We start from the raw sequence: 24,522 nt of genomic DNA, 5'->3' as shown, positions 1-24,522 counted from the left end.
TAGCTATTTGGGGAAAAAAGATCCTTATTTCTCACCATATTCAAGAATATATTCCAAATGCAAAAAAAAAAAAAGAATGTAAATCTAAGTATAAACATATATACAATGTAACCTTACAAAAATGAGGTAGCCTGAATATGTATAGCCCCCCAACATGTCCACATCCCAATCCCCAGGACCGGTAACTGTGTTACCTCGCATGGTAAAAAGGACGCTGTGGACGTGGTAACTGAGGATCTGGGGGGGGGGCACAGTATCCTAGGTTGTCGAGATGGACCCAATGTATCCAGTCTTCGTAAGAGAGAGGCAGGGATGTCAGAGTCAGAAAGGAGGTGTGACGACGACAAGGCAGAACTCAGATAGAGATCTGAAGATGCTGTGCGAATGGCTTTGAAGACCGAAGATCAGGCCACAGGTCAAGGAACACAGGGAGCCCTAGAAGCCAGAAAGTCAAGGAAACAAATTCTCCCCTAAGAGCCTCCGGGAGCACCTTGACTTTAGCCCAGTGAAACTGATTCTGTACTTCTTGCCTCCAGCACTGTATGACAATATCCTGTGCTGTTTTAAGCCACTAAGTTTGTGACAATCTGTCACAGTAGTAATAGGAGACACACGAACACTGTAAGGAAACTGGATCTATCCTTTAGGAAAGTGCTGTCCAACGGAAACATAGTGCAAGCCACGTATGTACTTTTTCGTGGCAGGCACGTGACAAGAAGTAAAAAGCAACAAATTTTAATGTATCTTATTTAACCCAATATATTCAAAATACTATTTCAATATGTCTCAATATAAAATTATCAATACCCTATTATGTGGGGAGTTTTGTACTAAGTCTTCAAAATCCCCTGTAACTCAGGCATGGGACATCTCTGCCAACCACAATTCAAAATCCAGAAGCAACAAAATTGAAAAACTGATAAATTCAACTTCATTTAATATTAAAAAAGCCTTTTTCTTAATCAAAACAAAACACACAAAAACACCATAAGCAAATTCAAAAGACAAATGATCAACTGGGAGAAAACATTTGCAACCTGTACCACACATAAAGGATAACTCTCTTTAACATATAAACAGCTACTGACAATTGAAGGGAAAAATTAAAAATGAACAAAAGATATTAACAGTTCACAGAAAAACATATACACATGACACTTAAACATGGATAGAAGCTCAACTTCAGAAAAGATATAAAACGAAACTGCATTTCTCATCTATCATATGAGCATAAAGTTCAACAGCTCACCACATACTCTGTTTCAAGACTGGAAGAAACAGGCACTTTGACAGATGCTAGCGGGGGTGCAAAATGGCACAAGCCTTCTGCATGGGACGCCAACAATATTACTACATATGCATTCACCCTGTAACCCAGCACCCTCATTTCTAGGAATTTACCCTGAAGATACATCCCCACAAATACAAAAAATATGTACAAAAGTATTTGCTGTAGCATTTTTATAAAGTCAAAATACATATCAGAAAAAAAATAAACCTCCATCCACAAGAAACTGATGAAATAAACTACACTATATTCAGAATGGATAAACCAGATTCTAATGAATAATTACCAATAGGAGGTGGGAGGGAATGAGGCAAAGAGCACAGGGATCAGACTGACACTTCTCAAAGCGTCCACTTCTGTCTTTCTCCAAGTTTACATATAAAGGCCTGTGTGTATATACACGCATATATGCATGAGCATACAGATGTGTGTTTACAGAGAGCATGCTGGTGTTCTGCATAGTCAAAATATAAATTAAACCTACAAGTGTAGCAAAGCAAACCCTAAAACTGAACACGTACGTTAACAAACGAATCTAACTATACATCAAAATGAAAATACAACCAACAGAGAAAAGGATTAATTCAGTTAAGTTTTAAACATTATATTCTGAGGTAAATTCTTCTTTTCTAAGGTTAAAAGAAGAAAGGGACTGCACAGAAATTAGGAAGTCTAGTTCACTATTTGTTTTCAGAGATCATACTGATGGTGTAATTCTAAAACTATTTCACACACACTGTAAGAGAGCAGTGAACAAATACATCAGGATTGCTGGGATTCAGCTTTTCATCTTGGAGAAAGGAGACAGAAGTGTGGGATGGGGAAACTAAAGGAAGAACCTTGCAGTGTTAGCTCAGAATAGGAGACATCTAACTGAAAGCCCCAATTTATACACACACACACTCACACTGAGCTCTGTCTGCTAAAAAGGGCTGAAAGCAGTAAAGCGTGTCACTTGCCCAGTTCTTGCTTTCTAAATATCGTTTCCTACCAAAAGGACTAAGAGCTCCTTGACAAAAGTGCTTCTTGCAATTCCATGACAGGGGATGTATGAAGTAGGCTTAGATGTCTTGTAGAGTCAGAAAGGAGACGGAAGTCGGTTTCCATTGGTCAAATTGAGGGCAACTCGCACAATGAAGAAGAATCATCATAGCAATGGATTAGTGACTAAAACCGGAATCTGCGCTGAGATACTCAAAATAAAAGGAAAAAGGGAAGGAGGATAAGCTCTCCCTTATAGACGAATATCAACTCATTAATGTAGAAGTGATGATACAATGTTGAAAAATCACTTCACCACCACCAATATAACATCAAATTCAGGCAAAGATTATCAATGGATATTATAATTGCTGGGTAAAAACGTACCAAGAAACAGGATAGTCACATGATCTCAAAGTATCCCCTCTCCTAACCCATTCACCTGCCCCAAACAATTATGACAAGGGAAACAAGACATACTTGCACAACAGAAAGATGTGGTGACCACCACCCTGATCAGGTGATCCATCTCTTCACTGGCTTTTGGATGAACTAACATTTTGTGCCTCCCAATATGCTACACTAAGGAGCCCACAAATAATCCCTACCGTACTCCTGCCAAAAGCAAATCACTGAATCTGGTGAGGAACAAGCAGACAAACTCAGACTCTGGGACCCTATACAAGGATCTGGATTCTCCCCCCACCCCCCAAAAAAAGAAAAGCAGCCAAGGTCAAAAGTGTATGAATGTTACAGATTAAAAGAAACTAGAGAGGCACAATCAAATGCAACAGATGACCTTGGACAAGCTCCCAGACTGGGGTGGGGAGGTTATAAACGACGTTTTGGAGACAAATGTTGTTAAGATTGTATCATTAAAATAACGTAAATTCACTCATAAGTTATAACAGTATTCTGATTATGTCCTGTTTTCAAAGATGCATACTGAATATTTAACAGTGATATTTCATGATGTCTACAAGCTGTAAGTACATTTGCTGGTATGGGACTCGTTTTTCACCTATATTTAGAGGAGAAAAGGAACGGAGAAGAACAAGAGCATCTCTTATCACCCAGTCATACAACGGTTAAGTGGCAACCACTGCAGCCACCCAGTGACAGTGCACCGAGATTTCAGGAAGAAAAACAGGGTGAGGCACTCTGTGCTTTGGATAGATGGGCCCCTTAGATAGTTAGACGCACATCTCAGGAAGAATTTCAATGACCCCAGATTCCTGCATCTTCCCAATACAGAGAAAGCACGAAAACCATTAACTTGAGGTACCTGTTCTTTGGGATTAGCAGTAATCTTTTGCCAAGTTGTGTGCTTGACTGCATGTATCCCCACCCAGAAAAATCGCATATAAACTGGCTCCTCCCCTACCTCTTCAGAGCAGTTCCTCGGGGTTGAGTGGCTATCTCCCAGCCCATAGTCCTCAGTAAGACCCTGAACAGAACTTAAAACTCAACGCTTATCTTGTATGTCTTTAAGTCCACGAGCAGAATCAAACGTGGCAAAATGTTAAAATTAGTGAATCTTGGTAAAGGGTAGACTGGTGTCTCTGCACTACTGTTTCAATTTTCTGTAGGTCTGAAATTAAAAGATGGGTGACTAAAGCTGGACTTTATATACAAATAATACAGAACACAGAACTCAGAGAAGGTTACAGTGTCACATAGATAGTGACAGTTCATCGAAAACATTCGTTTATTCGTTCTAAAAGAGTTTGGATTATGCAATCTGAGGAAGAGACACCTCGGAAGAAATTTAATACAGTGAAGTTCAATCATATACCTTCAGCCTAAAAAGAAATTAAACCAGGGGGACCTCAGCAATAGCCCTGGAACAACATTTCTCTCACGCTGGTCATGGATTCAATCAAGCCCCAAGCAGTTCTCACGTGTTAGCCAAGCCAGGCGAAGAACTCGCGTGAACGGCATGTGAGTGTGCCAGTCTTTAGCAAAGCAGTGAGATGCCTTGTTCAGGTGGCCAGGCACATTAGAAACACTTAGGAATTAAGGCCACAGGGAAACATCATCTAAGGACCAGAGGCAACGATACAGTAGGCTGTGGTCCCAAAGCCATTTAGAAAGTACTTACAAGTGCATTAAGAGATGTACAAGAGGGATTTTATCCGTACACGATTCTCATCCTATGTGCTCACTTTAGAGTCAATCTTCTAAGAGATGTGATTTCACGGTAATAAGACAAAAGGCTGCGGAGCTCTTTTCCACCTGGTGTTGGCCAGCCACCGCCAACCCACCGGTCCCTGTTCTGAGATGCTACTCTGAATGAAAGCACTTCATGATCTGATGAGTTTAAGAAATGCTGGCTGATGGATCCTTGCCCTAAAAGATGAATAATCTTAGCTGGGAATGCAAAAGCAAAATGCAAATTCCAGTTCACAGAGCAAAAAAGCACTGAGGGATATAAGCACTTAGGGAAAGTATTAAACTTCCTAGCTCTGGAGTCACAAATCCCAACCCTGACAGGTGTTAGTTAGCTCTGTGACTTTGGATAAAGTATAGAACCTCTTAGCTTTGATGTTCTCATCCGCAAAATGGATTGGGGGCGGGTATAGATCAAGTGGAAAAGCACATGCTCAGCACCCAAGAGGTCCTGGGTTCCATCCCCAGGACCTCCTCCAAGTGGAAATCAATGAAGAAAGCTCATTACCTCCCCCTCATAAAACAAACAAAAATACAAAATGGATTTTTTTTTCCAGACCTGCCTTTTTGAGTAGTGAGAATGACATGAGACATTATATATATAAATGACTTAACATAGGACCAGCCAAATACTTTACACTTAGTAAATAATAATTTTATTTAATTAGAGAAGGATGTTAGATAGTTAACACCTAATGTATCAATGTAACAATTTATTCACTCTCTTCTTTAAAATAACTTTGTAATTACTATTTTTCCATTTATTTGAAGTCCAACAATATGTTAATTTCCAACACATTACCAACCTTTGATTCTGTGTGCATTCTGCTGGGTTCTACAAGTACTTTTTTCTTTTCCTTCACCTGGATTTTTTTTTCTTGTATGTATCGATCTACAGTAATAACTTTAGAAGAGGATCTTTTGTTCTTAGAATTTTTAGTGCCTTCTGGAAGAGGTGAGTAACTGTGGTAGCACGCATCTTAAAAGACTTAGCAATTATGGGGAATATTCCTCATTGTACAATTTGACAGAGGAAGTTTGGAGTTATCACTTACCGGAGGTGAGAACTGTATTGAGTAGTCTTAATTAACAACTCTATTTGGCCAAGGAGTTTGATGTTAGCACTGAGGAAGGTGAGAATTGAATTCTGAAATTTGTGAATAAACTGACTGTGAAAGAAGAGCAGAGCAACTGGCTAAGAGGGCTTACAAGGAAGCCAACAGCTCATTCGCCAGCCTTTCGGCAAAGAAAAGCAACTGGAGAATCTGAGTTAGCTCTAGAAGAAAATTTCACTTTTTCTTAAAGAAAAAAAGCAGAGAAGTCTCACAAAGGAAATCTTTTAAAAATATAGCTATGAACTTTTCAATGATTCTACAGGATTATAAAAAATTACAGCAGTTTTATAGAAATGGTTCAAAATTACATTGACACAGAAGGACCGAGGAGACTTTAATTCATGTTTTAAAAAAATGGCTGCTGGTGACAGGGTGCCTTTCGCAGTGAATCTACAACTCCCTCTGGGGCTTAACACGGGACACAATTTGAATACTGCTCCTTTAAAATTTTTCTCAGAACTCCTCTTTACCCATTCATCTTCGTTGTCACCTTGAGATCTCTGATTCACTCTGCCCACGATCATACGGCTCACAGTCTCTCTTGGCTCAGTGACAGCAGATCTCAGACCACTGCTCAACCACTATTATTTAACAGATCCTCCATTTACATTTGTATTATTCCACAATATAAACGTATCATCCTCATCCAACAAACTCCAAGGCATCCCTCTTGCAGCTCACTTAGTTTTTTCCCTCTCCTGTTACACTACCATCCTGAGTGATTTCAGCACCCTTCCCTCAAGGTTCCCTGTAACATCAGCGATCAGCCACACTAGACTTTGGCAATTTACTTATTTATTAAATAAGTCCTTTATAACCACTTCCTAATTTTCAACCCATCCTCCTTTTACACAAAACCTGTACTTCACTCTTGTGAAAATCTAAGCTTAGTTGTATCACACATGGTTTATCAACTGTCCCCTGGCTTCTCTGACCCCTATCCAACTTTGCACCCACAGTTACACATTTCAAATATACTCTCACAAATACACTCTCACTACCATTCTCACGATATTCACCTAAGCCACTTCGCAGAATAAATAAAATATGTCAACCCCTACGGAGGGTGTTCTTGCTCCTAAATTGCTGAGTGTTGGGGAAGAAAATCATCTAATTCTACAAATTCTCCACTAAAAATCTGGGTATTCTAGTTTCATAAAGGATCCTTGTCAATGCTATACAGTCACCCAATCAGTCAAGCCCCCCCATTCCCACTTGTTCCTCAATGAAATTAAGTTTTTAAAAGCTGTCAATCATGAACCTGCTTATCTCCCCTTTCTCTATATTGGCCGCACGCTAGGCTTCCCTAGACCATGTTTTTAAAGATGTCAATGTGTTGGCCCCACCCTAAAACAATGAAATCAGAGAGTCTGGGTCTGGGAACACTTTTCATTTGCCTCTAAACCTTCACCTGCTCTTTCTTTCTTCTCTAATAACTTCACCCTCATCTTTAAATTATCTTAACTTTTTCTCTTGTAAATCTAAAACTATTCTAAAATTTAAAAGTTTATTACAAAATAGGCTGTAATAAATAAGCAAATAAAAATTATTTTGAGCATCATTAAAAAACTGAGGGTCCATATTTAAGCATTTAGCAACAGAATGTGTTAAGTAAACTATTACCTAAAGGATATACCATTTAATAGTATGTTGTGGTTTATGCTGTCAAAATACAGACAATAACATAACTGAAATGAATACCTGGATAATAAAGTTCTTTCTAGATTATAGTTGCAGAAAACCACAATAATCAATTTAATAGATTTCATAATAATGGTGGTGAATATAGGAAATCAGTAAGTTCAATTCTTAGAAGCAAAGAAATGACTTCCCTAAGATACATACGGTATTGTAGGATGCCAGAAGACATCTTATATTTGTGTGGAATCTGAACTGTTACACCAAATGCCAATTAAAGAGTATTTCTGGAGGGCTTTTCAGCATCCCTTGGATAAATATAAACATACCCAGTCCTTCAGCGCGAGCCCGATTCTGACAAATGTTAATGCCCACTTAAGTAAGGCCCTGACATTGACAGGAGGGGACTTAATCACCTGAAGTGCTGATTTTCAAAATACTTTGCTCACCACCTTTTCTACCTGCTTTGAGTTGGGCCCCAGCACTCATTATTAGCCTGTGATGAGATCTTTCATGAAAATTTCAGAAAACTGAAATTCCCTTTCTGCAAGCTAGTCTGAGAGAAACTGTTTTATTTTTTCATTGGCCCATGTTACTAATAATTTTGGAGTCCAGTAAAGTTCAAAATGATTTTAGAAATCTAAATAAAGCCTACAGATGATTATACAATGTGAAGACTTTAAATGTGAAGCCACCACATAAAAAGTATTTGTTCTTGAAAAGAAAAACTGTTCAGCCAAGAAGAAACAGACAGCCTGAATTGTCCTTAACCCCTGAGGAAATGGAATATGTAATTTAAAATCTCCAGGTCAAGAAGGTTTCACTGGAGAATTCTATCAAATATTTCAAGAAGAATTAACACGATTTCTAAAATCATGTAATTTTACACACTCTTCCAGAAAATAAATGAGGAGAGAACATTTCCCAGTACATTTTATGAGGTCAGTATGACCATGATGCCAAAACTAGACAAGGACAGTATAAATAATGAAAAATATAGATCAAAATCTGACATGAACTTAGACACAAAATTCTTCAACAAAATATCAGCAAACAGAATTCCATAATACATAAAAAGAATACAGTGCAATCAAGTGGGATTTATTCCAAAATGCAAGGCTGATTCAACATTGAAACTCAATATAATCTACAATATCAACAGCCTAAAGAAAACTCGTACGCCACTGACTGCCCCCAAATCTGACAAAATCCAATACCCATTCATGATAAAACCTCCCAGTAAACTAGTAAAGAACTTCCTCACCCTGATAAAGAACATCTATGAAAACCTTACAGCTAATTTCATACTTAGTGATGAAAGACTGAATTTTTTTCTCCCAAAGAGCAGATCAAAAAGTAAAACATAAAACTATAAACTTTTAAAAAACACAGAGAAAAAACAAAACCTTGTGATTGAGGGCTAGGCAAAAAAGAGATCAATCTGACAACCAAAGTAAGATCTGTAAAAGGGGAAACTGATAAACTGGACTCACTAAATTAAAATCTGCACAAGATTCTGTCATGAGGATGAAAAGACAAGCCATAGACTAGGAGAAAGTATTTAAAAACTACGTATCTGACAAGAACTATCTACAGTATATATGAAGAACTCTCAAAACTCAGTAAAGAAAATTTCAATTAGAAATAGACAAAAGGCATGAAAAGATACTTCACTAAACAGGTGACACACACGTGACAAAAAAGCACAGGAAAAGATGTTCAACGCCATTACATTAGGGAAATGCAAAATAAAACCACGATGAGCTATTACTGCAAACCCATGGAATGGCTAAAATAAAACGGTGACAACGCCGATGCTGGTGAGGAAATGGACAAACTAGGTCCTTCACACGCTGCTGGCGGGAATGCAAAACGACACAGCCACTCGGCAAAACATTCTGTCAGTTTCTGATAAACATGCAACTACCATGCAACCCAGCCATCACACTCTCTGGCCATTTATCCCAGAGAAATGGAAATTTACATTCCTACGAATACCTGCACAAGAATATTCGTAACAGTTGTACTTGTAACAGCTCAAAACTAGAAACAACTCAGCTGTCTTTCACCAGATGGGTGCTTCAACAAACTGCAGTATGTCCATACCATAGGAGGTTACTGAGTAATAAAAAGAAGGAAGTGTTGCTAAATGCAATAACTTGGATGGATTTTGAAGGAACTATGATAAGTAAAAAAGCCAAACCCCAAAGGTCGAATAAATTCTGGGGAGACGGGTGGGCGTGGCCATAAAGGGCGACAGGAGGGATTCTTCCTGTGAGGGAAGTGTTCTGTGTCTTGACTGTTATCAGTACCAACACCCTGCTTGTCAAACTGTGCTACAGCTTTGCCAGGTGTTAGCTACCACTGGGGGTCACTGAGTAAAAGGTATACAGGGTTCCTCTGTATTAGTTCTTACTGTTGCATGTGAAACTACAATTATCTCAAAATAAAAATGTTTACTTTAAAAAGAGCATTGTTCCATAGATATTATATTTATACTTGTCCAAAGTTCTCTTCAGTATGTTCCCACTGAAAAATATTTCATTCATTTCAAATTGTTTACTTCTGTGTCACAGGAAGAAATTTCTAATCATTAGAAGTATTGAAAAATAAATGGACTTCCTCAAGTGAGTGTGTCCTCTCTATTAAACTACTTACATATAGTATGTTAAGGGGTCATTGCCCGTAAGATAGAAGTAAGTGACCTACAAGGCAATATTTGAACCAAATTCTATAACCTATGTACCTTTATACAGGACATAAAGAAAGCAAATCTGTCTTACAATTACATGTAGACTGGTCAGTAAATATCTTATACAATAAAAAAAAATTAGCCTATCAAAGTCATTTCCTAGAACACACTGACTTTGAGTTTATGTTTAAATGCACGCAGGTATAGTTGACTACCATACTGAACAAACGCTTCATTCGATTACACGCTTTCATCTCAACTGTAATAAATATAAAAGCATACAATAATAGCTTTCAGCTGCTTAAATACACACATTACCTGCACACAGAGCACTGCCGCTGAGGCTGAAGAGCAGTGAACATAACGATCATCGAGTAGTTTCGAGGTGGCGCCTTGATAAATTTTCGGAATTTGTCACCATTCATTCGGAAGATGGAGCGCCTGGAACTCCATTCCATCAGCTGTTCTACTTTTTCGGTCAAAAGATTCTGCAATTAAGCACAGGAATTTAAATTTACACAGGGTTAAAGTCTTTCAGTTTGAACTTCATGTAAAAAAAAATTATACGGTTATATTTTACCTAAATTCAATTTCTGCGAAAAGTTCTTGTTTTGGTGACTTTCATTGTTAATTGACCACATATGCATAAAATATTTCATTTATTTTTCCTAACGATTGCGAAAGCTTATAGAACAGATATCAAAAGTAAAACAGACTTTCACTTCCAGGAAGATGGACTAGATAGGCTTTTCCCTAATCCCCCACTAAGTACAGTAGAAACTCTGGTCATTATATGAAAAACTCCACTGAAACGTGGAGAGAAGGAGGAAGACTGGCGAGGGACCCCAAAATGAAGAATGACGTGGCGGCGAGTTCCCTGCGTTCCCTTCTGGCCCACCTACCCCAGACTGGGTGCTAGAGAAGCTGGCAATCCAAGACCACCAACGGACACAGAGCCAACAGAGCCGCAAGAAAAGCCGGCTCTCTTAACCCAAAGAACAAAAAGGGGCAACCCGGTTAAGACAGAAAAAGAACTGCTGTCCTCTGGCCAAACACCACAGGAAAAACCCTGCTCTCCACCGCCTCCCGGCTAGCAGTGGCAGAACGGGGGCCTCCACACAACACGGGGAGTCCCACAGACAACCAAAGCTGAGTGGGGACAGTTAGGCACCAAAGAGCACTGCCATGATTCTATTTACGTTAAGTAAAAAATAGGGAAAAAAATCTACTTGCTGAAAGTCAGGACAGTGGCGACCTGGAGCAGGCAGAGGGATGGCAGGAGGCACAGTGACCGCGGGACGGTACCAGTGGAGCTGGGGGCCAGGGTGGCACTCTGTTCCAGGGTGGGGGGACGGTAACGTAATACTCCAGCTTGCACAGAGAATGCTCTTCGTCTTTAGGTCATTCATTTTACCTGAAACAGTCTGAGAAATTAAAACAAAAAGCAAAAAACAAAAACAAAACCTCTGTGGGGTTGTATTCCTGAGAAATTTGTGGGCTGTGGAAAAGCAGGCAAGCCTTAGTGGTCAGGGGAGAAAGGCCTGAATTTGCCGTTTAAGAACGGCTTAGGGAGAGGTGTAACTTCTCTCCCCTCTTCTCAAGCAGCAGAGTGAGTGGCTCCTTGTGAATCTCTCTCCCATAGAGACGGGGCCTGTATGCAAGGAGGGCAGAGCGCAGAATGGTGCAGCCGCTGTGGAAAACAGTATGGAGGTCCCTCATAAAATTAAAAGCAGAGCTACCATCTGATCTGGCCATCCCACTTCTGGTTATGTAGCCAAAAGGACTGAAATCAGAATCTCAAAGAGGTGTCTACATCCCCACGTCCACTGCAAATATGCAACTTTTCTATGCACTTAAAATTATTTCAAAAGGAAAAGAAAAACAAAAGCATATACTATAAAAATACATTATTTCCCTAAATTTTTTAATGTGCTCAAGTTTTACCTATTGGTCAGTCTATGGTGGGATGAAAGCTTTTGTGCCGTGAATTCAGACAGAAGTTTACAGCTTAGTGTTGCTTCATACTGATGTATTCTCAAAATAAATAATTACTTTTAATTTTTGAAAGTACTGGGATCAGGGTCATGATGGTGAGAAAAATACAGCCATCAGGCAAAACTCTTACATCAACGGCTTTTGATGGGCTGGCTGGGAAATCCTCAGGCCGATACTTGAAGCATGCCCTAAAGAAATTCAGAGTCCCTAAAGCACACATGTTTATATATGAGCAGGCAGCCCCTAGTTCAAAAAATACTGAGTATTTATTGTGCGTAAGGCACAGAAGTAGAACCTGAGAATGTAAGAGTAAATATAATACAGTCCCTGCCTTCATTAACTTTATAGAATGCTATTTCTCAAATTTTAATAGTGTACTGATCCCCTTTAAAAAAGAAACTCTTGTGGTCCCTTCTCCCAGGTGTCTTAGTTATTTATTATTATAATGTTATTCCAGTATGTAGAAATGTAACAGCAATAAACTTATGTTTCTATATCATATAACTAAAACAAATTTAAAACTATTTACAAAGGTAATGTCAAAACCTATTCATAGAATCAGATATGAATTTAATATGATAAATGATGATGTTTAGTGAAAACTCAAATGGCACTTATTACTTGAAAACAGCACTGTCAGTGAAGGCACATGGCTTTGATTTTAATACTAATTGTGCAACGATTTATTATTTTTGCCACTTGGTGAGATAATTGCGCTATAAAGGAAAATGAAAGCCAAATCATAAAAGCTTAAAAAAAAGAAAGGCTAAGCCAAGAAGATATGGAAACATCCTTAGTGTCTGTCAACAGATGAATGGATTTTTTTTTAAAGTGGAATATTATTTGACCTTAAAGAAGGAAATCGTGCCATTTGCAACAACATGAATGAACCTGGAGGACATTATGCTAAGTGAAATAACCAGATACAGAAAGATAAATACTGAATGATGTTAGTTATGTGTGAAATCTAAAGAAGAAGAAGGGAAAAAAGTCAAATTTGTAGTAACAGAAAGTAGAATGGTGGTTACTGAGTCACTAAACTTACTGTGATAATCGTTTCATAATATATGTGAGTCATATCATTATGCTGTCCACCTTAAACTTATATAGTACTGAATGTCAATTACACCTCAATAAAACTAGAATATAAAAATATGAACATACATGTCATATGCAAATTTCTAGTTTAAACTGTATATATTATTTGTAAACTTCTAAAATATGAATTAATCACTATTAAAATGCAAGAAAGAACAGAATTCTATTTCTTTTGAAATTCACCTCCAAACCTATTCCAATCCTACACTAGATTATCTACTTTTATTCCACTTTCCACCCATAAGAAGCAAAATGATCAGTTTTCATATTTCTTGCCTTAAGCACTTTTCCCTTTAAAGCCAGCAATCAACAGGCTGACGCACCTGTTACACCATCTCTGAATTCTCTCATCTGTGCACACCAGAAAAACACAAGGAAACATCAGAAGATATACAAGTCTGGGTTAAGTACGTAAACGACCTTAATAAACAAATGAAAAAAATAAAACCTATGTAAGCCAAATGAAAACCTTTGCCTTCCCACCTCACTAATGTCAATGTATCATCACAATGACAACCACTTCCATCACAGTGATCACAACAATTAAGTTTGTTTTTAAAATGGAGCCTCATATGATGGTATGGGTGATGATGCTACTACAAGTCAAAGAAAAGGAATAAATACTTAAGGAGTACTTCCAATGTGTCAGGTACCAGTCAAGGTATGTCCCATTTTATAATATTTCAGAGGCTGTACCAATAATCCCATTCTACAGAGAAAAAAAAATCAGGCTCAGAGAATCTGATTCACTCAAGATCATAAGTAGTTAAATAGGGATTCAAACTCGGCCTTTCTATTGTTATTGCCTATGCTGTTTTCCCTGTGTAACAGGGACGGGTGTGTAGGTGCACATGTGTTACACGTGTATGTATGTTTGTATATTATAAATACGTATGCACTCTTTAAAAAAAACTTGGAGGCCATTTCAACAAAGATAGACTTACCGACCCAGTGAGGCAGTTTATTATAAAAGTCGCTCAATTTCATTCCTTGACTAGACCTAGAAAGTAATTCTTTGCAAGCATATATCGCGTGTGCCAAACCTAGGTAATATGGTAATATGCAGTTAACAAGTTAATATGAAGGTCCCAGTTGCTTAAAAAATATTAAAAAAAATGTATTTTAAAAAAGCCAACATGCAAACACCACACTATAAGAACACAATGGCAAAAATACTATTAAAAGTGAATTTAGAACATAACGATTAAAGAGAGCGGGTATTAGATTCTCTAGTTAGGAAATAATGTGCAGAAGAGATCAATCTGATGAGCTACACTTCTGTGCTATCAAAACCCATTGAGATGAAATTAGAAACTGCAATTTTAACCCAAGGAAACTGTTTCACATACAAACGATTATGTACCACATGCCCTTGGCAAAGAAGAATCTGGTAATTCACAAATTACTAGGTCACGTCCAAAGCAATTTACAATTTGTGGAAGCACGATTTTCAATTTAAATGTCATCAAAACCTAAATTGGCTATTAACTGGTGAACGGATAGACAAAATGCGGTATCTCCATACAATGGAATTCTACTGGGAAATAAAAAGGAACAAAGTACTGATAAACGCCACAACATGGACAACCTCAAAAACACCATAAATTCACAAGAAATCGGATGCACAAGACCACACGTTGTATAATTCCATTTATATGAAATGTCTAGAAAAGGCAAATCCATAGAGAGAGAAAGTAGGTAAGCTGCACCCCTGCCGCCATCTCTCAGGCCGAGTTTGAGAAGGCTGCCGAGCAAGGTAAGCACCTCAAGACCAGGCTGTTCATCCACAGCCGCTACAAACCAGTGACCGTGGGTGACACAGATACAGAATGGCCTGGGATGCTGGACATCAAAGGCAAGGCCAAGTGGGATGCCCGGAATGAACTGAAAGGGGCTCCAAGGAAGATGCCATGAAAGCTTATGTCAACATGTAGAACTGAAGGAAAAACACGGACTATAAGGGAGTGGATTTGACTGCCAGCCCTGCATTTCATCTAAACTAACACAATGCCTCGTTCTTCTAATACTGTGGGTGAAGTCAATAAACAGCTACTTAACCCAGCTGCTCAACACAGTCCAGGATGACACTCTACCAGATTAGGGGCTGAAATGGTTACTGGCCCTGGCTGGCCCCAGTTCTTTGTTTCTTTGTTTTTTTAGAGTGTCACTGAAGCTTTATTCACAGGTGTGGCCTGGGGATAGGCACAGGGATTAACAGGTATGAAGATCTTAACTGGAGGGACAAAATGTTCTAAAACTGATTTATGGTGAAGATTTTACCACTTGGTAACTGAAAATCACTGAATTGTACATTTGAAATGGGTAAATTTTGTGATATGTAAAATATATCTAAATAAAAACATTTAAAAAATTTTAAAGTTACGGGGCAGGGAAGCTAGTAGGGCATAAAGGGGCATCCCACTTACTAATGAAGGAGCTTGGTTCCACGCTCAGCACCCACTTCTCAACCCGTCCGCACATACTCACTGCCTCCAGGAGGTGAGAAAAAATAAAATCAATGAAAATAACATGTGTTGGAATGTAATGCACCAAAAATGCATAGTTCCCCCAGGAAACATGATTTTGGTACTAAGTAATTGAGGATCTCCAAGGTCTCGGTAAATATGGTAACACAGTAGACAGAATAGACAAGAGTAAAGATTCAGCACCTGAAAACTGAAATTAAGAAGTCTGAATTCTAGTCCCACGTCGCCAAATCCTAATCACTAGGACAGAGCATTTAACCCATTCCCACCCCCACCCCAATCCTCTGTCTCCTCGTCTGGTAAATGAAAAGGTAACTTTCAGTCTCTGCAATGAGATGCCTTCAATGACTGAAAAAAGTTATGACTAAACAGAACCATTATCAGAATGTTTCATTATTAAATTATTTAAAATTTTACATTTAATGTTACACATTATTGTTTCATTAGAAAATACTGCATTCATGGATGAGTTTTACAAATTGGTCATACAAAGATATAGCAAAATTAGCCTGTCAAAGTATAAAATGACAATGAACATATTTAAGAGAAAATTTTAAAGCCATTCAATATAAATTCTGATTCTGGTTAACATTTTCATAGATTACAACTTTTCCCATTATCCAAACCAAGGCAAGAGCAGGACCTAAAACCAGGGATTGCAGTAAAGTTAACATCGGAGGCAACTGGCGTATCACTTGACAACTACTCCCACGTTCTCTGCTCCCAACACTCATGTGAATCTAATGAAGCAGCTTCCTGTAACCTCATTATACCCTAAAATGAAGTTCATTAGAATCCTAAACCGGGACAATTATATAAGCATCACTCAGAGAAAGGGAAATGTAATATTTGCAGAGTATTCAAATAGGAGTTTCAATCTAGACCCGTATCTCACACTATACACAGATTCATTCCAGATAGGATTTAGGACCTAAACAGGAACAGCAAAACAATACAGTCTTTACAAGTAAATACGAGTTAATAGCTTCATGGTCTTAGGATATACAAAGATTTCTTTAAAAAAAAAAAAAGGAAAAAAGATGTTAACGCTAAAGGAAAAAACTGATCAACTGAGTATTAACTTCTGAAAGACACCAAGAAGAGTGAAAAGGCAAGTCAGAGTCACAGACAGAGAAGAGAACAGCAACAACACAACAAAGGCCTTGTACGAAGAATTCCTTGTATTTCAGTAAGAAGGCAGACTGGTTCTTTAAAAAGCACAAAAAGATTTCCACAGGAGCTTCACAAGAGAAGACATCTGTGAACATAAGGTGCTCAAAACGACTATTCATCAAGTTAATGCACACTAAGGCCACAATGTGGTCACTGTGCACGCCCACCAGGGAGGCCACGAGGGAAGAACAGACAATCCCAGGCTTCCACCCTCTTGGAAGCTACGTTCACTTCACTCCAACCTAATCCCTCCTTTTTGGTCAGGCTAGTTTGGAGAAAATGAAGACATTTCACTGTTTTCTAACTTGCACGGTTACCACTACATTCATCTTTATTGACGGACACCTTTTCATTTCAGTGAAAATGACCTGGAGTACATATCAAAAGTTCTTCTTCAATGACCGGGATTTTAATGTGTCTCTTCACTAAGAAACTGAAGGAAGCAGCCCCAGATATTTCAATCTGATTTAGTGAGAGGAGAGATACAAGAAGCCAGTATCAGTTCAGCAAATAAAACCATTTTCCTGGGTCTAGTAAGATAAAATTCTTAGCTTCTGTGCTGATAAACATGCCAGAAATGGACAGATTCAGGGCTGCTAAGTTACTGCAGATCAACAGAGTCCTAACCACGCTGAGTTTCCATTCTGCTGCCGTTAAATATCAACTGCTGCTGAAAGGCTTACTTTCACAATCTCATCAGAAAAGCAAAAAGCAAACAAACGCTTGTATCAGTCACGAAACATCAACTGTATAATAATGTAAATGAGCAACCCACATGTACCTGAACCAAATGACAAAACTTAACCCCTTCAACTAACCTATCTCTGCACCACTTCTTTTTAATCGCAATATTTACAATCACTATAATATTTTTTAACATAATCATTATTTTTAAAATTTTGAGAGCTGTTTTAATTCAAAAAGTACAAAGACTAACAAAGCAAACACCTATTACCCACTCTCTATAAATGACAATTATCACTGAGGAAGGTTTGTCTGAGATTTTTTTTTTTAACAGACTTAAAATATTGCAGGTTCCATCTGAACTTCTACCCGTTTTATTCTCCTCTCTCCACAAAGTATCATTTCTTTTACTTCTATATAGACACACAAACATGTACATAAAATCATCAGCAATATGCAAGATGATTTTGGGGTGTTTTTTAGTGTTCTCTTCCAATTTCACACAGAAACGTTTAAAGTCAAAGCTGTGCTTTAGAAACCTATGCATGTTGACACACTGAGGTATAATTCATTTATTTCCGTTGCTGTAGAGCATCCACCATATTAATAGATCAGATGGAATCTTTCTGTTTCTCTTAACAATGCTCAGGCAGGTTTTTCCCATTTTTTATAATTCTTACGAACAATGCTATAATAATGGGCACTGTTCATGGTTTAGAGACTTGATGTACAAGAGTTCCTAAACCGAGTCTCCATAGCTTCCACGATTAGAATTCAGGGAGACCATGAAGTTGGAAAGGAGAAAAAAAAAAGTCTTCATTTTCACAAATCTCTAACTAAAATTTAACATTTCAGTTATAAATGGCGACAACAAACAGTAGAATTAACAGAATTTGTGACACTGTAACCAGTAAAAATCAGGGCTGTTTTCCGCTTCCATTGTGTTTGTTGCCGATACTCTATACTCACATCCCTCACTACTCTGAACTCACAACAGTTATCAGAACTGTCATTAGATTCTTGCTATAAAATGACTTCATAAAGAAACAAACATTACTGCATCACACTTGTATGTGGATAAAAATATTTCAGGAAGGTTATTATCTTTTGTATTTCTACCTATTTTATTCATTTAAAAATGATTCTGCAAAGACGTGCATAGGCTTCACCAGACTGTCAAACTCATCCACAACACCTAAAGAAGTGAGTAAACCAATCGTAAGATACTGCCAAATCGCTTATCGAAACTAGTTTTACCAAAGTAGACTCCCACCAGCAATGTATGAGTTCCTGTTTTCCCACATCCTTACCAACAACAGAACTGTCAGACTTCCCAAATTTTTTTCCAAGCTGATGCGTAATAAACAGCATCTCAATCTTCCTTTAATTTTTCATATCCCTGGTGATCAGTGCTATTTTAGGCATTTTAATATGTTACTATTCAGGTTTCCTCTAAGAACTGCCTGTTCAGATCATTTACCTATTTTTCAATTTGAGTTTTCTTTTCTTACCAATTTATAGTAGCTCCTTACGAGTAATTAATGAGTAATGTATTCCTAGTTAATATCAAACATTTGCATGAGTGGCAGCTATCTCCTGTCACTAGGACTTACATGTAATTTTATCTGCAGTGTCTTTTGTCAGATACCTTTGTTTTCTAATGTGGTCAGATTCAATCTGTTCCTTTACAATCTGCACTTCTTTGTATCTTATTTAAAAAGACCTCTATTCTGGCATCATAAAATATTATCCTATTCCAAAAGCATTAAAGTTTCATTTAAAGTTTTACTTACACTTAGGTTTTTATTTTTGTTATTTTTATTTATGGTATGAGGTAATCATCTCATTTCAGTTTTCTATGGATCACTTTCATTGCCTTTTTTCTTTGTGTCAAAGAAACAGCTAACGTAGGCTGAATGCATGCGATACATGTGGGCACCATACTAACAGATATCGTGTGTAAGCCTGTGTATACTGTTGCAAAGATGAGGCAATCTGCACACGATCACAGAGGGCTACCTGCGATGTCTGACTGCAAACCCTGCTGGGTATCACGGTATCACACACGTGCTATCACCTCCTCGTTCCACTGCCAGAAACTGCCTCTAAATAAGCTCAGCACTTTTAACAAGTGAGTATAAAATGTGAAGGTGTGAAAAATACAATCCACTTGACAAATTGTGGGGGAATAAAACCTTCTAAATATTTTTCATCTTACCTGAATTAAAATTCATTTAATGGAGGTTTTTTACAGAGAAATCAAATTTTATCATATATTCTATACAGACTCCACAGAAAATAAGTAGTTCAGCGTAAACAGCAAGCAATAAAACAATAAATTTACTAGTAAATGAAGTCTCATATAATACAAATTGTAAAGTAAAAGTAAATACTTATACTGCATTTCAGTTATGAAAACTAAAAAACAAACCACAATAAAAACAGCCACATTATCTGAATAAATTCATATACAGAACATGCAAACAAAGCAAATATTCATAAAAACTGGTAAGAAGCAAGCAACAAAATGCAGTATAGGTATAACAATTCCTATAAAGTTACAGCTAGTCATAGTGTATGCAGAAAAAAACAACTTTTTGGAGAGAAAAACCTACCCAAAGCATACATCAATGTAATAAACAGGAAGAATTCCAACATTACGTTCATACGTGTATTAAAGTCAAATATTTCAGTTAGTGTAATGTGTATCACAATGGAAAAAAACACAAATGACTTCTAATAGAAATTCATACTTTAATGACTAATACCAGAAATATAAAACCATTTAGCATAAGTTTTCATCCTTAAATCTAGAAAAACCATTCCTAAAGTCTCAAAATCCACATTCCTTAAGAAGTTCAAGCAATCTCCTGGCTACCTTCACTACATTAGAACCATCACCACTGTCTTCAAAATACATCTCTCTACTTCCTTCCTAAAGTGTCCTCAGTTTAGCTTGAAGCTAACATTAAAGCGATGCCCCCCCCCTACTGCCACAGAACCACAGAGTCTGTAAGTGTAAATTTAAACAGAAAGCATTAAGTTTAAGTCTAAATTGTTACAGAAGCAACCCAAGTTTTAGCTCTGATGAGTTATGTGGCCTGTGGCTGAATTTTTTTAAAAAAACTAAAAATTCTCCACAGAATGGGACCTCAGACTCACTCTAAAGTGCTGCGTTACCAGGCTCCACCACTAGGTGGGGGCATCACCACTATGGTCCCTCTCGCTCAGAGGGCTAACATTTCTCCCAGATGCATTCCATCTACACACCTCTCACTTTAAGCACTTAGACCTTCCATGCCTACTGTGAGTGTGCACAGGTCACAGAATAGTTTGGGGAAACATTCGTGATCTGTGGGGGTTTTTGGGGGGGGAGTAATGCATTTTATACATTTACAAATATAAAGCGGACAGCCACTATAATTAATGAATAAACACAAATAATGCTTATTAAAATAATAGTCCTCTGAAATGGACTAAGACCTTATCCTCATAAGAATTATTTCAGTTAATGAACCCACTTAACATCTGCAATCATTGGATACCATGAGAACAAATTCACTGATAACATTTTACAAAATTAACCCATAATTTTTAATTCTGCAGTGTTTTAACTGTAGTTTTAATTACTTCTCTTGATTTCAGTGAACCTGTTTTTCCTGCTGAAATGGGAAACAAAGATATTTCCACTAAACACATAAGGTATTCAACACGGTACTTGCACACAAACTCTCAATGTGAGTAATTATTAGATAATTCAGATTAGCTATTTCTATTGTTTTGAAGCAATTTCACATTGATATTCCATTTATCCAATCTAACAGGGACACGGTTCCTTCATTAGCAAGATCGACAACGCTAACAAACAAAAAGAGAGTTCAGCACCTATACATACATCCGGTGGCTGAAACTATGCACTGAGAGGGTTCAAGAGAGCGATTTCAGTCCTTAAGTAGCGAAACAATATCCCATACCTCGTTATCTCATGACCACTACTGAGTCACCTCCTCAAATACTCATGTTTACCCCTCTCTCCCAATGGCCGTTCAATTCACTTTAATCTGTAACCCATTAAGGCAAAACAAACAAAAATAAAATAATAACGTCTGTATGTCTAACAAACTTAAGAGTAAGAAGAACGGTAAAAACTTAATTAAGAAAAAGAAATTTACACCCAAAATAAATGTTCATTACCCATTTCTAATACTTCTTAAAGTTAATTAACATTCTCTTTAGGTTTTCTAAGCTCACCTAAATCCTAATCAAACGTGCCTATCCTGCAATACAAGAATTTCTGATTTTTTTCCCCCAATTCAATCATTCAACATTTTTCTCCATTACTATTACTACAGCAATATTATTTTCTTTTACTTTCATTGCAAATGTCAGTATTCTCCTAACACTTAAATGCCTTTGTAAACTCATTCTCAGAAAATAAACATTGTACTAGATTAGGTGGGAGATTAGAAAACTGTCAGACGAAGTCTAGGGAACAGTGGCTATCATCCTGGAGCTATGGGACACAGAACCTGAAGTCTAAAGACCTGGAGAAAAAGATAAACCCTTGAAACCTTTAATATTCAACTGGTCAAATTACAGTCATTCACTAAAGTCACTAACTCCCTATATACCCTGAACTTACTAAGATTTTCATTTTAACTGTTACAGCAAAGACAGGAAAAGTACAACTTGTAAAGTTAAAAGATTTGTGTTTGTCTACTGTGATTTCCATACACACACTAGAAAAGAACTTCACTTATTTTTCAGATAACTTTAAAGAATTATAAAGCTAAAATGTTTTAACATTGTATTGCACTAGGCTTGAAAATGACTAGCTCCTTTAAAATTTTCTCTTTTCAATCTCAGGGTGCTTTTCAAAAAGTGGCAACAAATATAATCCTTCCATCTCTGCCAACATAAGCTAACAGAAAGTGTATTTACCCACCTGAAACAAAGGCAGACACATATATGAAACCATAGTTTTAAAGAAATACAGTGATGCCTAAGAGCCAGGAAGCAAACAGGCTAAACCCAATGACCGCTCCACCGTCCTGCTGGGAAGGAGCGTCCGGGCTGAGGGCAGAGGAGGAATACAGATGGAGCTCGGCTGACTCCCCGAGTTAAGAAGGAGCTAAAAGTCCAGGTGAGCAAGGCAGCTAGAATCGCGGGATGGAGTACTAAAGAGAGTTGCAAAGAGAGAAACCTGGAGATCTACAGATGGTTCCCCTGAAGTACTCAGCTGAGTGCTGATCAAAACTTGCACGTGAGGAAACTACCTGAGGCTGCACAAGATCCATCTGAAGGGATGGTGAGAACAGTGCGCAGCACTCAGAGCTCAGAATAGTGCCTGTTTCCACCAGCCAGACTGAAAGACTCCAAATTCACAAGGCACTGGGTGGAGGACTCAGAGGGCCTTGCCTCAGTGGTGGGGAATCACTGTCCCTAACCTGAATGCTGTTCCATGCAATGCCTAATAAACCTCATAATCAAGACCCAGAAGGATCAAAAATGCTTGCATCCCAGACCAAAGCTCAATGATACTGAGAAATACAAAAATAACCAGCATCCAATAAGAAAACTCCAAATGTCTAGACCAGTCAAATATTACTAGGCATGCAAAAAAGCAGTAAAGTACATTCTATAAGGAGGGAAATCAGCAGAAATGCACCCAGAACTGACACAGATGTCAAAATCAGCACATAATGCTATATTCAGTATGTTCAAAATATTAGACATGAACGATATAAAAAAGACCCAAATTGAACTTCTAGAGATGAAAACTACAGTATCTGAGATGAAAAAATGATGGGTGGGATTAATGGCAGATTAGACATGCAGAAGAAAAGATTACTGAACTTGAAGATGAAACAATAAAAGCCGTCTAAAATGAAACAGAGAGAAAAGAAAATGACAAATACTGCACAGAAAATCAATGAGCCGTGGGACGACTCTGAATGGCCCAGTAACTGTGTAATTACAGTCTTCAAAGAGAAAGAAGGATAAAAAATTTTTTGAAGAAATAAATGGCTGAAATTTCCCAATATTTGATGAAATTATGCACTCTAAGAAGTGCAAGCTCACGTGTGCAGATCTAAGAAGCACAACAAATCCTCAGCACAGGAAACAAAGAAAATTACACCAAAGCATAGCGGAAATTTCTCAAAACCAGTAATAGGAAATCTTAAAAATAGCCAGAGAAAAAGAAAGGCACATTAGATACAGAGGCACAAAGATAAAAGGGTGACAGCAGATTTGTGTTTGGAAACAATGCCAGTGAAGACACAGTAGGGTGACATCTCTGCAGTATTGACACTATATATATAAAATCATCCAGGAGTAAATGTTTATCTTATACATAGATACTACAGTGCATTCCAAAGTCTCTGTGCCCATTTCAAATCAGGAAAAGAATTTGAAGTATAAATATATATAGATAAAACTGCATCACTTTGCTGTACACCTGAAATTAACACATTGTAAATCAACTATACTTTAAATAAATAAGTAAATAAATGCCAAGATTTTTAAAAAGAGACAGAGACATGTTACAGAGAAATTCTAAAGCATCTTCAGAAAAAAAAAATTTTTGCTCTTCGACTTCCCAGGATGGAATGAGATGTTGGGCAGGTCACAGGAAAAGGGAAACCACTTCAGCGGTGACTCTCCTCCTACCAGAAGTGTTCACTGCTGTGAAGCTGGTCCACTGACATGACAATGATTCCTGGCTAGGAAGCCATAACCACATTTTAAGGATGTGAGGAAGCACAGCCCAGGATGTACCTTAACGCAGTTCCGTTGTCAGGCTTTGTATCATTCATAGTTGTTTGCAGTTGGTGTTTGGAATAGTCTTTTTGGAGTAATTTTGAGTTGAGTAACTTTTTTAAAATTTTATTTTCTTACAGTAAGAACAATGAACATGAGATCTACCCTGTTTACAAAATTCTGAGTGTACAGGACAGTACTGCTGACCACGGGAACGATGCTGTATACAGCAGACCTCTAGCACTTAACTCATCTTGCTTAACGGCAGCTTTATGCCCCCCGATCAGTAGCTCCCCGTTTTCCCTCTCCCTCCAGTGCCACGCAACTCCCATGTCACTCTGATTCTAGATACCTCATACAAGTAGAGCCATGCGGTATTGGTCTCTCAGTGACCAGAACTTCGCTTAGCATGATGTCCTCGAGGTTCATCCATGTTGTCAC

The 24,522-nt window shown here is 37.8% G+C and overlaps 1 protein-coding gene and 1 pseudogene across 7 annotated transcripts in view; one reads left to right on the top strand and one right to left on the bottom strand.

The window, feature by feature from the left end:
- Window positions 1–24,522, bottom strand: part of TUSC3 (tumor suppressor candidate 3) — a 140,049-nt gene that overhangs the window by 90,028 nt on the left and 25,499 nt on the right. For all 7 annotated transcript variants that reach the window (XR_012064485.1, XM_015249394.3, XM_006198036.4 and 4 more), the window contains exon 2: window positions 10,202–10,371. Coding sequence is in view for 6 of the 7 variants with exons in the window: in XM_015249394.3 (XP_015104880.1) it covers window positions 10,202–10,371 (170 nt within the window). In the remaining variant the exon portion in view is untranslated. The remainder of the gene's footprint in view (window positions 1–10,201; window positions 10,372–24,522) is intronic.
- Window positions 11,971–14,936, top strand: LOC102538792 (acyl-CoA-binding protein pseudogene; annotated as a pseudogene).

The sequence above is a fragment of the Vicugna pacos genome, chromosome 26 (genome assembly GCF_048564905.1).
Source record: "Vicugna pacos chromosome 26, VicPac4, whole genome shotgun sequence".
NCBI lineage: Eukaryota > Metazoa > Chordata > Mammalia > Artiodactyla > Camelidae > Vicugna > Vicugna pacos.
This window is presented reverse-complemented; position numbering and strand designations above follow the sequence as displayed.